The following is a 17048-nucleotide window of genomic DNA, read 5'->3' on the forward strand; positions in this document are numbered from 1 at the left end:
GGAGTTAATGAAGTTTCTCTTCGTTTAAAAAAAATATCTAGTTAAATTTACAGCTGACCGGTAAATCAATAAAAATGTATTTATTCATTTGCAAAAAATAATACACAAAATCAAAAATTCCTGGTGAGCCTGGCTAGAACATCCATGCAGGTCAGCAGTGAGTGTTTACATGCATGCTGATAAAGTCAATCTTAGTTTATTCGTCTAGCTATTTACGCCGGATTAAATTTAATACTCTAAACCAGACTGAATTTCAAGTGCGTCGATAGAGACACTTGGATTGTATCCCAGTAACCAGCTTGTGGAACATTAATCTGTTATTTTTCTACACCTGGTAGACAAGAGCTATCCTGGAATCAGAAAAGATCACCGACCTAACTAGTCTGAAAAACGATCGCATTGAATTGAGTGCAACATGCAAACGTGAAAAACTTGCAAACGTGCAAACATGCAAACGTGAAAAACAGGAAGAAAGTTTGCTATTTTTAAAATATATTTATACGTGTGTGTGTGTCTTGTATTTTTATGCAGTCATGTATTTTTTCAAACACACAGAGAAAAAGGCTAAAACTAGAACTGTAGCTGCCAGATGACACAGTGTGAATTTTCATAACCACAAAGAAAGGTCAAAGGTTCTATGTGTGTGTGTGTGTGTGTGTGTGTGTGTGTGTGTGTGTGTGTGTGTAGGAATACCTTTAGGTCAGTTGTAAAAACCTTAGCTTGGGGGTAAATAGAGGCATGTGCATCATTTGAACTGATCCGGCTTGGTGGCTCAGATTATCTATCTTTATGCACATGTGCTCATGCACACACACACACACACACACACACACACACACGAGATCAATCAGATGAGTGACGATGACCTTCAGCAGGAACTTCTGATTTCTCAAACAAACTGCTGTCAAATAGAGTAGTATATTTGCTGTGTAACCTGAATCCCCACAGTCCCCCTTCCCTCCCACACACACACACACACACACCATCAATACCACACAGCTGTGATGCTACTTGCTGGATACCTGATGCATACTTCTATTAGCACCACTTAGCACCTTTGATGTGTAGCGTCATCTCTGCACCCACTCTTGATCCACTACAGCTTGGGTTATTCAGGCTTTCCAACCAAAACCGGCACACAGGACTCAATCAGCTAACATAATCTAATCAAATATAAGGATTATCATCACCATGATGATGGAAATGAAAGAATGAAACATAAATTCATATTAATTTGATTATGCTTTGTCTTGGTAATGAATATCAACTAGAAAGCATTTGATGCTGTCATTACGCAAGCGACTTTTGAAAGACATGAATGAGTAATCTATCTCAGAGCTCTGAGAGGTGAGGAGGATGATATCTCTCTATAACTCCTGCGCACGCACGCACGCACACGCACACACACACACAGATAAGTGTCTGTGGGTGGGCAGGAGGGGGGGGAGCAGCTTCGAACCCTCCAAACTGCCAGAGGGAAATCTTCTGTTTCCACAGCAACAGCATTATTCACACCACACTTCGGCTCGCAGAGTGAAAAAAAAAGGACATAAACATTTTTAGACTCTCAATAGGCCAAAGTGTAAAATGTAATAAAGTAATGGACACATGTTAACACTCTCTCTCTGTCGCTTTCTCTCTTGTATACACACTCACACACAAAATGATCTGCTGCACAGACCTAAAGTGAAGGAAGGCCTATGTGTCAGCCTTACGGATAATGGACATGCTATGATGGTGAGATAATACAGATTATTACACTCTGGTCAAGTTACTATGATCGGTTACATAATCAATGTTCATTTTTAATAATGATATTCATGGGGACCAGCCAAACGTCAACATGAGAGCAAAACTGTCAGATATTCCTAACCATGTGGGAACATTTGGTCCCCACCAAGATATAAAAACCCGCCCCCGTGCATGAACACACTCCCACAAGGAAAACCTCAGCTGGCAATCTGTGCTATTAAAAAAATCCAACGATGTCAGATTGTATTGTGTATGTGCTTCTTTTCATATTTGTTTGTTTTCATGCAGATTTCATTAGACTCTCCACCACAAGGGGGGAAAAAAAACTTGCAACTGCTTTATTTTGTGTTTACTGTTTAATGTGTGCATCCCCAGCTTTGGAAAAAACATGTGGCTTATATAATGTGCTCACTGAGAGTGAGTTCCAGAAGGAAAAATATCTTGTTTGCACAAATCACCGATCATTTATCATGCAAAAGAGACAAATGAGCACTTATTTAAAAAATGGAGTATTTATTTTTATATTTATATTTATTCTGAATCATGCGAATGATGCAACTTGCTATTCACCCTCTGCATCAAACAGTCAAATGAGCCAGAAAAATGGGAACAGCTTAAGCCATAAGTCTAAAAGCCAGAGTAATAATCAGTGTGACAGCTTATGTCTTTTGCTTTAGCAAAACATCATGTAGTACAATAAAAGCACCAGAGTGATGGACTGTTTTAATGCTGATCTGAAAATCAGGTTTGCTCTCTGTTGACAGTCAAAGTCATGCTTAGATTATTAAAAATTTCACAAGTTGCACATTCCATTCACGCTTACCAAATGTAGCGTATTGTGTGAAGAATAATGTTACTTTTTAGCCAGTATAATTGTGTATAGAGTATAGAAATATTCTTGGCTGGATTTCAACCTTGTGCTGCTTATTTATTTTATACTGTAGGTCTTTTATACTAGGTAAACTGCACAAAATCTAGGTTGTTCGTGTAGTTTAAGGTCATTTTTAAACAAATCCCTATTATTTTCTTAATTATGTTTTGTGTTATTAATGATCCTTTTTTACATACCCTTCTACGTACCCATTCAAGCCTTTAACCCATAGCTCTCTTTTGTGAGCTGACCCATCCCTCGTTTTGCGAGTACAGACCACACCCTTAACTACATGAATAGAAATGTAAAAGGTTGAGAAAAACTTGGGGTGGAGTTCTGGCCAGCTTCTGCTTTGTGCTAGACAGCCAGACTATAGACTCATGGTTAGGAGCTGATGGTGGTTGCAGAAATGTCATCTTTAGTGGAGAATGGGAATTTAAAGTAAGTTTTTTTTTTTTGTTTTTTACCCCATTGTCTCCTAATTTGACTACTTGCCAATTCTCACCCACTAGCTAACCTTCCTCATCACAAAATAGCTACCAACCAGGTGGGATGAAAGCTAGCACGTGCTTCCACTGAGACACATGAAGTCAGCCACCATATCATCTTGAACTACAGCTAAGTCATAGGACAGCTGAAGCACTAACTGCCCTCTTCCGCAAATGTGAGCTCACAGACATCCATGATTGGTTTGTTTCACTCTCATTGACACAAGAGAGTGTAATGCCATCCCTCCCACCCATGGCCATTTTTGCTCTCTTGGACTCCTGGCCACAGCTGGCTATGGCATGACTGGGCTTGGTATTGGAAATCAATGCTTTTCTCTTGCACCACTCACCAAGTTGGCACTTAAGACATGTTCTCCTGTCGTTCAGTTATTTCATAACTCCATATAAAGAATGGCTCTCATTCACAGTTGCTGATGTTTACAGTAGAAGAGAACAGGATTTGTTTTCGCAGTATGCAATGCTGCAGTCCAGAGCCAGCTTCATCTGTTTGTAGGTTTCCATTAAAACATTGACACTACACAGCCTTGGGCTATAAAACATTCCATATTTGGATCCAAGGAAACAGTTCATAGATCATCTTCCTGCAGAGCCCATGCAGCACTTATGCATTCACAAAGTGGCACTGTGTGGATTAGATCTAAAATCTGATCCAGCAGTAGAAGCGACCAATAAAGGGACAAGTCAAGTTTCACTCAGTTACAGTGAAAATATATAAATAAAAACAGAATGAGTTTGACCACAGGGCAGACTTTAATGCTTTTTGAGAATAGTCAGAGTCTCCCATGTGACTTCAATTACATCAGGGCACACTACCTACTCATGTTATTGGTCTAACTGCTTTTGTGAGTTACAATACAATTAATTAAAATGCTTCCAGTAACCGGGAAGTCACACCACACTCAAAGCATGATTAGCTTTGTCAAATCAGTTGACATAAACATGAGTGTGGTGAACCTGATTTCAATGTAATTAGAGGAAATGTCTGGGATTTTGCCAAGCCTTTTGTTCAATAGAGATCATTTTGTTGCAGGGGCTATATGCGGTATGAATCATGGCAACCGTGGATAAAATGTCCAGGCCAAAATATCAATCATAAGTGATTGCTTCAGGGTGGTGACAGGCATAAAGGCAAAGATATTAAAACGTGCATGCTGAAGAAAAGACTTGCAGACTGAATGGCTGAAACAGGGATGTAAAGAAAAAAAAATGCCACAGCTCTTATTATCATAGCTATTATAAAGAGATGGGGTTAGAAAAAGAAGGATGCTCTGCCACCAGTGATAAAACACAGTGTTTGGAATTCACTGTTAAACAGGCTGTGATGTAAATCTAGTTGTCCACATGCACACCCCAACCAAATACTGAGAATAGCAGTGAGTGGGAGGAAGGGAAAGGAGGGACAGTGTTAAAAATAGAAGAGCCACGAGTTAGCAGAGAGCCTATAGTGAAAATAAAAGCTTCCCCAGGTGGAGACGCCGAAGATAATTCTGTAAGCTTCACTAACGCCTCGGCCACACTAGAGGATAATCGGGCTGATCTTAAGGCCAAGTACCCCCTCATGGCAATCAGAATAGGTTTCCAGATGTTAGGCTGGTCTTAAAAGATCATCTTCCTAGATTATATAGTGGTGTGGGGTGTGTAGAATTCAATCTTAACCTCTTCAATCTACTCCAGTTATGACTGCCACAATTATGCATAATTAAAATGACTCAACATCCTATAGTGTTTTGTGTGAAAACACAATACTGGAGGCATGTGTAAAAGACAACCGATAACAGCCACGCTGAACAGTCGTCCTCCATTTTCATTTAGATCTGAACTCACATTTGTTCATTAGACTTCTGAGAGTTGGGAGCACTGGACGGAACTGATCTGTGAGCATAATCTGTAATGTTTTACTCGGAGCTAATCTTGCTGTGTAGCAATTTGATTCAAGGCCAAAACTCTGTGACATTCATCTCATTATATTTGTGGTGTCTTGTATTCTTAACATTGATTAGACTTATATAAAGGGTGCTATCACACTTAGTCCAAATGCATGAATCTGTACCAGGATTGTGCTTGTTTGGGGAAAGGTGTCATCATCGCAGGACTGTCTTCACAAATATTCCTTCTGATGTCATCAATCTGGGTTCTATGATCAAAGACAAAAATAGAGCTTTTTGTATCAAACACTCGTTGTGGTTCTGGTGGATAAACAAGCATGGTTACACACAAAAGGTCCAAATCCCCAATGTTAAGTATAGTGCAGGATCTGTGATGATCACAGACTGCATGAATTACCAGCAAATTTTAAATGACTGCTTCTGACATGAAGCTACAACTGGTTTGTGGATGGATCATATGATTCAAAACATACATCCAAAACCACACAAAATGGTTCAATGACCACAGAATGAAGCTTATGAACGGTGAAAACATGTGAGGTGAGCTGAAGATGAGAGTCCACAAGAGAGGACCCTGGAGGATCTGCTGTCACATTCCCTGCTCTGTAGAGGTAGCTTGAGGTCAAACGTCTGCAAAAAAAGAATCCAGTGCAATTCAGCGAAGAGTGGGTGACATAAAGCAAAGTCAGGTCTCAGTAATTAAACACTCCCATCCTCTCACATGTTGTATGTGTCTCACTGTATGCAGGTGAACCTACAGAGAGACAGTCATACCCAGTTTATGCAGTTTAGGATAAAGACTGGTTTATTTCTGTTTTGAAATGGATTTGTGTATTTGTGTTGCCACGCAGAGAGGGAGTTTATGGGTAAACGTAGCATGCAGACCCACTGATGGGATGATATGCAGTCCTCCAGAATCCTAACAGTGTGATATGCGTATCATTGGTGCTGTGCATCAACCAGCTTTCAGATGAATGCTGATAATTGGTTGCAGGGACGTGTGTCTGTGTGCATACCTGGAAACATAATGACCCCCCGTTGTGAACCAGAAGATTTATCAAGGATTTCAAGGGTAATACTGCCAATGTAATTATTTAAGCTGACGGTAAACTGGGTTCCATTCTGATGCAGTGTTATAATGAGCACAAAGTACCTGTCGCTGTATTGTATATGCTTCACGGTGGTGCAATGCACCTCTGGGCTGTAACTATAGTATGCATTACTCTTTCTGAATCCTGAAGCCTATTGCTTTACACAAATTAGCTGTGTACAGAACAAGTACAGTGCTGTGAAAAAGTATTTGCCCCATCCTGATTTCTTCTGTTTTAGTGTATATATCATACTAAATGAAATTTAAAAAATTTTTAAGATAAAATAGAGGCAACCTGAGTAAACACAAAATACAGTCTTTAAATTATCATATTTATTGAAGCAAAAAAGTTATCCAATACCAACCAATCAAATCAACACTTAAATAGAACTTTTTCAACAGCATGAAGTTGGTTAAAAGGTCTTACCCAGTAACACACTATGCCAAAGTTGAAAGAAATTCCAGAAATGATGAGGAAGAAGATGATTGAAATACATCAGTCTGGGAAGGGTTACAAAGCTATTTCAAAGGCTCTGGGACTCCAAAGAACCACAGTGAGAGCCGTTACTGGGCAGTGGTGGCTTGGCGGTTAAGGCTCTGGGTTACTGATCGGAAGGTCGGGGGTTCAAGCCCCAGTGCTGCCAAGCTTGAGCAAGGTCCTTAACCCTCTCTGCTCAAGGGGTGACCCTGACCATGCGAAGAAAAGAATTTCACTGTGCTCTCATGTATATGTGACCAATAAAGACTCATCATTATCATTACCTCCAAATGGAAAAACTCGGCTCAGAAGTGGCAGACCTTCCAAAATCCCTCCAAGGGCACAACGACTACTCGTTCAGGAAGTCACAAAAGAGTCAAGGACAACATCAAAGGACCTACAGGCCTCTCTTGCATCAAGAAAGGTCACTGTTCATGACCCCACTATCAGAAAGACACTGGGCAAAAATGGCAGTGGAAAAGTGACGAAGTGAAAACCACTGCTAACCCAGAAGGACATTAAGGCTCATCTGAATTTTGCCAAAACACACCTTGATGATCTTTAAACCTTTTTGGAGAATGTTCTGTGGATTGATGAGTCGAAAGTGGAAGTGTTTGGAAGACAGGAGTCCCATTACATCTGGTGTAATCCAAACACAGAATTCCACAAAAAGATCATCATACCTACGGTCAAGCATGATGGTGAAAGTGTGATGATGTGGGGATGCTTTGCTGCTTCAGGGCCTGGGCAACCTGCAATAATTGAGGGAAACATGAATTCTGCTCTCTACCAGAAAATCCTAAAGGAGAATGTCCGGTCTTCAGGCTGTAAGTTAAAACTCAAATGCAACTGGATTATGCAGCCAGACAATGATCCAAAGCATAGGAGTAAGTCCTAGTCCTACAGCAGAAGTAAGTGAAAGTCTGAAAGTTATCGGAAGCGTTCGGTTACAGTTATTGCTGCTAAAGGTGGCACAACCAGATTTTAAGTTTAAGGAGGCAATTAGCTTTTCACATGGGTGATAGTTGTTGGATAACTTTTTTTGCTTCAATAATAAATAACTGTATTGTCTGTTCACTCAGGTTGCCTTTGTTTTACGTTGTATTTCGTTTGAAGATGTAAAACTATTGTAAAACTATTTAGTATGAGATATACGCAAAAAAAGAAGAAATCAAGATGGGGCAAATACTTTTTCACAGCACTTTATGTGTTCTGTCCTCATACACCAAATCTCATAGCCAAAATATTGCTTAGCAACTTGCATCGTTTTGGTCAAGGGGAGAAACATGAAGTACTTAACTTGTCATATACTCATTGGTTTCCCTTATTCTGCATTCGTGCACTTGGCTACATTCTGTCATGCTACCTTTGTAGTCTAGTCAGATTTTTAAAATGTCACCTGTCTTTTTAGTCAGCTGTTCAGTTTCGGTGAGCCTGTGCCCACGATAGCCTCAGATTCATGTTCTTGGCTGACAGAAGTGGAACCTGATGTGCATTTCTGCAGCTGTAGCCCATCCACCTCAAGGCTGTGCATTCTGAAATTGCTTACCAGATGTAAAGAGTGATTATTTGAGTTTCTGTGGCCTTTTTTGTCAGCTTAAACCAGTCTGGCTATTCTCCTCTGACCTCTCTCGTCAACAACGCATTTCCACCCACAGAACGGCTGCTCGTTGAATGTTTTTTGTTTTTCACACCATTCTGTGTAAAACTCTAGAAACTGTTGTGTATGAAAATGTCAAGAGATCAGCACTTTCTGAAATACTCAAACCAGCTCATCTGCCAGAAACAACCATGTTTTCCCCATTCTGATGTTTGATGTGAACATTAACTGAAGCACTTGACCTGTATCTGTATCTGATACCCAATTAGCTGACTGAATAATAACATGAATAAGCAGGGATAGAGAAGTTCACAATAAAGTGAATGAGTCATGAGTTTATATACTGCATATATAATTATATAGCAATTATAAAAACATTTTGTGCACATACAAACACTGTTAAGCCAGCTGTGTGAGGAGTTTTGAACATGTGTAAAATACCTGTTGGCAATTGTTGAAAATTGTACACAGGTCACAGATTAAGTTTAAGTGCACGTAGAAGAAAGAGCGAGAGCGAGAGTGAGAGACAGTCTCAAGTGCACTGCATCTCTTATTACTATGAACTGCTCTCAGCTCCAGAGATTAATGAAGTGTGTGGACATTTGTCCAAAAGGGGACGTGATGAGTAATAAACACTGCTGTGCTGCCGTCAAAGAACACTGAGGAAGACTGATACACTTTATGATTTTATTAAACTTTTCCATTTGAAAATGTTATTCTGGTCATAACACAGAAGCTTTTTTTTTTTGTTGTTACCACTGTGTAATTTAATTACTACAGTACCTACTTGTTATAATTTAATACTGGAGTTAATACTTTTGGCAAAAAAGTGCTGCCCCATTTTGCGCCACAGAGTGATTATTGCACCTAGTGGTCAAAAATAAGATCTGCAACAAGCACTAATTGTAGAGACCCTTTGGGGAAGGAATCACACTGCCCCATACTTGCTCCAGAAACAAATACAGTGGAGGAGAGACAGCGGACCGTACAATTAACAACATAGTTGCCAGGGTTTTGTTTGGGAGGTTTTTTTTACACCAAATTAGGGTCATTTAAAAATACTTTGTCTCTGCCAAAATCATGTTTTTTTTTTTTTTTAGCAAATAATTGGAATAAAATCTAAGAGATTTCTGCAAACAGAAGGAAAGTGTAAAGTGCAGACAGTGTGTCATGTACAGAACCGTTTTTTACTGTAAGATATATTGCAATGATTGGGGGAGGAAAAGTGGGTTTGTGGAGAGGATAATGCCTGTACGTCAGAAATACGTGTGCACCACTGTGACGCAAGTCCCACACAAGTCTTTTGTGTGGTTTTTGAGATGTAATTGGGCTGGAAATTTTGCTTCAATCTGGCAAACACAAAATTGTATCGCACACAGTTGAGCAAAATATGTCTAAAACAGCTCAAACCAAGCTGCTAGACTGTATGCTGGATAACTGTATGCTGTCAACTCTCAACTGCATAGAATGTGTAATTTACACAATCTATTCCCTAAATAATTAAAATCTCACCGTGTACACTACATGGGGCACTATTTAGTATTGGTATAGGGTAGTATTGTGTTGTACAGATCTCTAAAAACATGGTGGAGATAATCTGGTCATGAAATCCCACAAAGTACTGCAATAGGTTATACCCTAACCAAGAATAAACATAATGCACAAACCCATTAGTCAGCCCGTACAGGATTTAGTGGAGTGTTTTGTGATTGCTGCGGCCAAAAATGCTCGAGTTTGCGGCGGCTTTTTTCAAAATTTACGATGCAACTTGTGGAGTTTTTTTGTGCTTGTTTGTGGAAAATTTCACGGTCTTGCGCAGTGATGTTTGATGAGACCTTTCAGCTGTACTCATGTTCGACGACGTGAATCAAAGAGGTCTTTGACTGAATGCGTGTCGTGATGACATCACAACACGCGTAAATTTTGAAATATTTCAAACTCCTCTGAACTTGGCAGTTTGCATGAATTTTTTACGTTTATTTCTGCGACCGCAAAATCATGAAATCCTGGAGGGACTGATTAGTAAGGAATATGGAGTAGAGCATTTTTAGGACACATGGTTAAGTTTAGTCATTTGGCAGGCATCCAGAACAGCAGGTTTTTCAAGACTGTCACACATTACACATTTTCACACAAAATCTTACTATAATCTAAATTAAGTATGGAAGGTTTAAACACAACGAAAAAGTTTTAGGTAGATGCCAAGCTGACACTAATCACACTGCCACTAGAGTTTAACCAAAGGCAAAAATGTCCAAGAAGCCAAGTACAAATCCAACCAAAAGGACAATGTCAAAAACAGAAAAAGCAAAACCTGAAAAAACAAATCCAAGACCATACACAGAAAAATAGTGATCCTGAATAACAAAACGCATCATAATGAGGCCAAGAGAGCACAACCAAGACAAAGCAAAGTGAGGTTAACTGGAAAGTTAATATACAGAGTTAAATGAGGTTAGATGTGTAACAGAAGAAGAGCTTGAGTGATTGTACTTGGAAGTGGGTGTGACTGCCAGCTGAGGATTCTGGCAGATGTGGTGGTTTAGACACCACTGACTGATACAATAGGCGGTCTGGTAACCTACTGGACTAAAATCCTGCCAATGACCTCTGAACTTTTAAAGCCCTTTTTCATTATGAATATATACAGTACTGTGCAAAACTATTAGCTACTCTGCGTTTTTATTATACTTTTTGTCTTACACCCCTAACTTATGTGTACTGCATTAGTGAATGAGTAGAAAATAAAAAAGTAGATTACCAAACATCATTCAATCCAATGTTACAGAATCATTTTTGGATTTGGCCCATTTTGGCCCATATTAAGTAACCAGAAGCCAAATTTCTGACAAAAAAACGTTTCATTTACATTTCATTCTTTTTCATTACACCTTCAATTTACTACATTTCTGTAGTGTGTTGTCAGAAAAACCCAAATATAGACCCAATATAAGGACTAGCTCTAACATAAGGCAGGAGACAGTGACTGAGAGGAGAGGGAGGGGGCGAGAGAGAGAGAGAGAGATAGAGAGAGAGAGATGCCTGGCATGCCGGATGGGCCTCCTGAGGAGACTGTGTCATCGGTAGCAGTTAAAAGCCAACCGCAGGTCAATAATTAGCACAGTCAGTATTGCCATGACCTTCTGCTGATGAGCTATGATACTAGGGGAGAGAAAGATACATGAAAGAATGAAAGTGACAGAGAGAGAGAAGAGAGCAGGAAAGAAGAAGTGATTGCAGTCAAGGCAGGAGCTAAAACAAAACTGGAATAGTATACGTGGGGGTGGAAAAGAGAGAGAGACCTCTTCCCAGCATGCTCCACTCTAAAAGTGAAACGGTGGGACACAGGCTGATTCTCCATCTGTTGTCAGCAGTGTCAGAGCGAAGCAGGGAGAGGAAGCGTTCAGGTACAGAAAAGTGACTCTACAATACAGATGGCATGAGACACAAAGAGAAAGATGAAAAATACATTTTTGGCGCAACTAACTCACTGGTGTGCTGTGATAATGATATTTTCATACACATCGCCCAGGAGCAAAAAATAAAATTACAGGGAAATAAGAGTGTTTTAAGCACAGAATGCTGCTTGCTGCAAGGCAAAGAAAGCAGACGAAAGAAGATGGTCCTAAAATAACCTTGCTCTTCTAGACACAAAGATACGTGCCTATGCATAGTCATCCAAATCTGATCCCTACAACTACAGGGTTCATACATACTCTCATTAATGCAAGTGCTGTCATGTTATATAAGAGGCTTCTTATTTAAATGTATTATTTTTTACGAATAGGCTTATGCAATACAACATGTAGTTACCAACAACACAAGATTAACAGAAAATGATTACAGACACATAAACAAATGCACACATAAACAGAGATCTGTGATCTCTGTACTATTGTACCGGCTACACAGCGTTTGACACCTACATAAAGAACTATTATGTGTTACTTACTAATGACTAATTCTCCTCGTGGGAGTACAGGGAAGAGAGGAGGGGGCGAAGACGTGTAATAATGTATGGGTAATGAGCGTGATGCACAGAGGTGTGAATGGATATTAATCATAATTTTACATGCTTTGAACGTAAAAGGGATGACATACTGTGTGTAGCGTATAGCGTATATGATAAAATGTCTGATAAATATTACAGCTTCTCTGCAAAAGAATTAGTCAAGTGAAGCAATCATAAAGCAAAGGTCTAGTACAATTTGTTAGGGAGTTTATTTACAGTTTTGATTAAGCTTAGAGAAGGGTTTGTCACTTTGCGAATCAAAGTTCGACGACTCTACACGTCAACCATCGCGCCTTCGGTAGCAGATCCTCAGCTGCGATTTTATCCAATTTACGTACGTGCATTTACGTTTGTAAATTATTTACAATCAACCAAAGACTCGCTACAGTGCTAGAGACATTCTGTCATGAAGGGCTAAATCTTACAGACTTTCGTAAAAAATAAATAAATAAATAAATAAATAAATAATACATTTCTGATTTGCTTAATGAAGTGATGATATGGCTTGAGAAAGAATGCTTAAAAATGAACGGATGGAGAAGTACGCAATCATTCTTGGCTTCAAGTTAAAAATCAAGTCTCATTTGTTGAGAGCCTGTGGCATTAGTTAAAAGTGCTCATGTTAAGTGCAACAAAAAAAATAATGAAACATAACCACTTTGAATTAATCTATCCAACAAAAAGATGGAGTCAAAGATACTGTCACTCAGTTACTACAACTAATATTTTTAGTATATTATATATTATATTTAATATATAATATATTTTTAATATTCACTTTATCCTGGTCAGGGTCATGGTAGATCTGGAGCCTATGCCAAGAACACTGGGCATGAGGCAGGAACACCCTGGATGGGACACTAGTCCATCGCAGGACACCATATACACACCTTCATTCATGACTGGTGGCATCTGAGTTTAGCCAATCCCCCTACTGCCATATTTTGGGAGGTGAAGGGTATGGTATCCATCCATCCATCCATGTTCTGTAGGGTCACAGGGGAGTCTGGAGCCTCTCCCAGGGGTATGGTATCTTTTTTTATTTTATTTTACTATTAAGTGAATTATATCTGTTCAAATTTCTATCATTAGATTTGTACACGTGTTTATCAAGTATAACTTCACTGAGAAGTGTGTATGTGTGTGTGAACTGGCTGTCAGCCTCCTCGTGATGAGTTTCACTACCAGACATTTTTGGAAAACAACATATTATGGGATGTTGATGAATTTCCACCACAGGGTAAACCAAGAACCCTGACGAAACCCTCACAGACACAGGGAGAACATGCACAGAAACCGCACACAGACAGTAACCCAAGCTCACTATCGAACAGGGAACTCTGAAGCTATGAGGAAGCAATGCATCCTGCTGCACCACCCTGCCTGCTAATACGTTTACAAGGACTTTCCCATGCTATTTTGCTTAATGAAGACTAGCCCTACAATTTTGAACTGCTTATTTGTATATAAAGGTATGTTCAAAATAAAACAGCTGTAAAATATATTCGATGACTTATTTGATATCATTAGTAGCCATGAATGACACACTATATGGCCAAAAGTTGACACCTGACCATATGTGATTTTTGATGTGAACATCCCATACCCCCCCCCCCTTGCTGTTATAATAACCTCCACTCTTCTGGGAAGGATTTTCACTAATAGCATTAGTGAGGTCAGGCACTGATGTCAGGTGAGTTGGAAAACACTGAACAACAATGGTGTGCATAGCAGTATTGCAAGGAGAAAGCCATGGCTCTGCAAAAAGAACATTGCTGCCCACCTGCAGTTTGTTAAAGATTATGTGGACAAGCCAGAAGGCAATATTTTGAGACCAAAATAGAATTTTTGGTTTCAATGGGCAGTGTTATGAAGGCGCACGGTGGCTTAGTGGTTAGCATGTTCGCCTCACACCTGCAGAGTTGGGGGTTCGATTCCCACCGTGGGTGTCGACTGTGTGTGTGGAGTTTGCATGTTCCCCCCGTGCTGTGGGGGTTTTCTCCGGGTACTCCGGTTTCCTCCCCCAGTTCAAAGACATGCATGGTAGGCTGATGCATATAGGCTGACTGTCATGTCCGTAGTGTATGAATGGGTGTGTGAATGTGTATGTGATTGTGCCCTGCGAAGGATTGGCACCCTTTCCAGGGTGTACCCCGCCTTGTGCCCGATGCTCCCTGGGATAGGCTTCAGGGTTTCCCTGTGACCCTGAAAAGGATAAAGCGGTATAGAAGATGGACAGTGTTATGTTTGGAGAAAGGCATTCCAGCATAAGATCCTTATGCCATCTGTTAAACATGGTGGTGGTAGTATCATGGCTTGGCCTGTTTTGCTGCATCTGGGTCAGGACGACTTGCCATCATTGATGGAACAATAAATTCTGAGTTATACCGGCAAATTCTAAAGGAAAGTTTCAGGACCTCTATCTGTGATCTGAATCTCAAGAGAATTCAGCAATGAATGCAGCAAGACAACGACCCTAAGCATCAAGTCGTTCTACTAAAGAATGGTTAAATGCGCGTTGTGGTGACGTCACCTGAGTTGTCTTGGCCCAAATCCATGGAAAATCTGCGGTATTTTTGAAAAATTGCAAACTAATCCGAATATTGTGGAGTTTGCTTTATTTTGCATTAAGTTAAGTGATCGCAAAATCGTAAAATCATGGAGTTACTGCTTAGTTCCGGACCTAGTGAACTAGCATGAATAAGTACTCCAAAAAGCTTCTCTGTCGCTCTGGATAAGGGTGTCCGCTAAATGCTGTAAACGTAATAAAACTAAGGAATTTAAACTCGACAGTGCAGTGATCCATGCAAATTATATGATCTGAAGTTGATAAAGTCGAGGTTTACACATTAGTCATCTCATGCATAAATATGCACACACTCAAAAACATTTTCCCAAATTTACCGGATTTCATGAATACTAAATTTCTTGTGTATGTGTTCATACGATTTACTCATACATCTGGTGTGTGTATCACCCAGAGTAATAAATGAGACCCAGTGTTTGTAATATTCTAACATTACACTGGTCTGGTACTGAACCCTGAGGTATACCTGAAGTGAAATTTCACATTCGGTTTATTTCAACAGTCAAAATTATTTGAAATGGTTTCCACTCAAAATGATGATCAGCGTTGTAGAGTTGTAGGAGTGAAAGATTTCTTTGTCCAGCTTACTTTTAGACACTAATGGGCGAAAGTGGGAGAGTGAACCGCAGTGAAGAATCTAGAAACTCTTGAGAGGAAACTATGGGGCTGAGCTGCAGCTGGCTGCAATAAGAGTGCAAACATAATTATATGAGCTGAGAGGGCTGCTTACTGTGGCAAGCAGGAAGACACATGCTGAGGCTCATTCTCTCTACAGTAGTTGCTCCTTTCATTACAGCGCATTGCACCCAAGGACACAGGAAAACATCGGCAAACACCTTAACCTTTCCGTGATTAATACTAAACCTGATATGCAGATAAGAGTACAGTAGGCATACAGTTGGACAAAAACTACCACAGTCAGTTTGTTGTATTGCACAGGCACAGGAATACACACTCATCACTTTAATACACTGTCTTTATAAATTAGATGTAGAAGTTCCATGCATAATTTATTATTATCGCTTCCTTACACACACACACACACACACACACACACACCTTTGTCTTACAAACCTTGGGAGGATTTTCCATTGAAATAATTATTAATGCGGTTAATCAACGCTGTGCATCACTTCAATCTAACATTAACCTCAATAACCAAAAGGAGACATTTCATCACTTTTAGTTTTTTTTAAACGGACACTGAAGTTTTCGGGGGGGGGGGGGGTTAATCTGTCAGATATTCCTATACTTGTGGGGACATTTGGTTCCCACCAAGCTATAAAAACATGCCCACACACACAAATGCCTCACGACCCTGTACAACAAATCAGCATACTCATTTAGCACTCCCACACAGCAAAGGCAGATATTCTCTTGCTGTAATACTCTATGCTGCACACATTCACACACACAAATTATAACAGAGCAGCCCACACAGTGGCTACCTATATACATCGAAGAAAAGCATACCCAATGAAATCAGAGAAAAGCTGGATTAGAGCCTCCAAATCTCCTCATACGCCACCATATATGCAGTGGATTAAAAGAAAGAAATAGTGGCCATTGTTAATGTCGAATTTGTTGTAGTATGGTTGTACTGTGTTAAACTTGTCAGACAGCCACTGGTCAGGCATCTCCTACCTTGTAACTCCATAAAATGTCTGACCTGTGCTCAGACACCATCTTTCTTAAAAGTTAGTATACGCGACATCCAACCAGGGGCTGAATAACATGGATATGATTAAGAACTACTTACTGTCTCCGTAGAGTAGATGTGCTGTTGGTTCCAGTGCTATCGTTCCTTTCCAGCCTTCCCCTCTCCTTCTCCACAGGAGCTGAACCACACGACAGGCCTCGGCTCAACCTGGAGTGGGTCCTCCGTGCAGGGCCAGGAACCGTAGACGATGGTATGTTGCTGTCATGGTGAACACTGTTGGCGTTGTGGTTTGTCAAAGACGGCGGTCCACTGGACTTTGAGTTCTGTTCATGATTGTGGTTCTGCGTGGAGCTGTCAGCTCCAGGTTTCCTGTCCAAGCGAAGGTCCTGGTTCTCCTGGTTGACTAGGTCGAGCTGTGTCTCGAGCTCCTCAATGCGCCTGCGCTGGGTCTCCAGGAGTTTGGCCTGATTCTCAATGATATTATTGAGCTCCAGGAGGTACTCCACAGCCCGGCTAGGGCTGTCTGGGTTTGTCTCCATGGCCCAGGCTCTCTGGTCACTCTTAAAAAGTGTAATTTTCAGTCCCCCCCCACCGAATTAGTCA

The 17048-nt window shown here is 40.3% G+C and overlaps 1 protein-coding gene across 1 annotated transcript in view; it reads right to left on the minus strand.

Moving 5' to 3' along the window:
* The window catches only part of iqsec2b (IQ motif and Sec7 domain ArfGEF 2b), a 59483-nt gene extending 42512 nt beyond the window's left edge, over window positions 1-16971 (minus strand). The window contains exons 1-2 of the mRNA XM_053624335.1: window positions 16545-16971; window positions 5183-5266 (exon numbers count right to left, since the gene is read on the minus strand). Coding sequence (XP_053480310.1) covers window positions 5183-5217 — 35 coding nt within the window. The 5' untranslated portion in view covers window positions 5218-5266; window positions 16545-16971. The remainder of the gene's footprint in view (window positions 1-5182; window positions 5267-16544) is intronic.
* Window positions 16972-17048: the final 77 nt, after the last annotated feature.

Source organism: Ictalurus furcatus, chromosome 5, assembly GCF_023375685.1.
Source record: "Ictalurus furcatus strain D&B chromosome 5, Billie_1.0, whole genome shotgun sequence".
In the NCBI taxonomy this organism is placed as follows: Eukaryota; Metazoa; Chordata; class Actinopteri; order Siluriformes; family Ictaluridae; genus Ictalurus; species Ictalurus furcatus.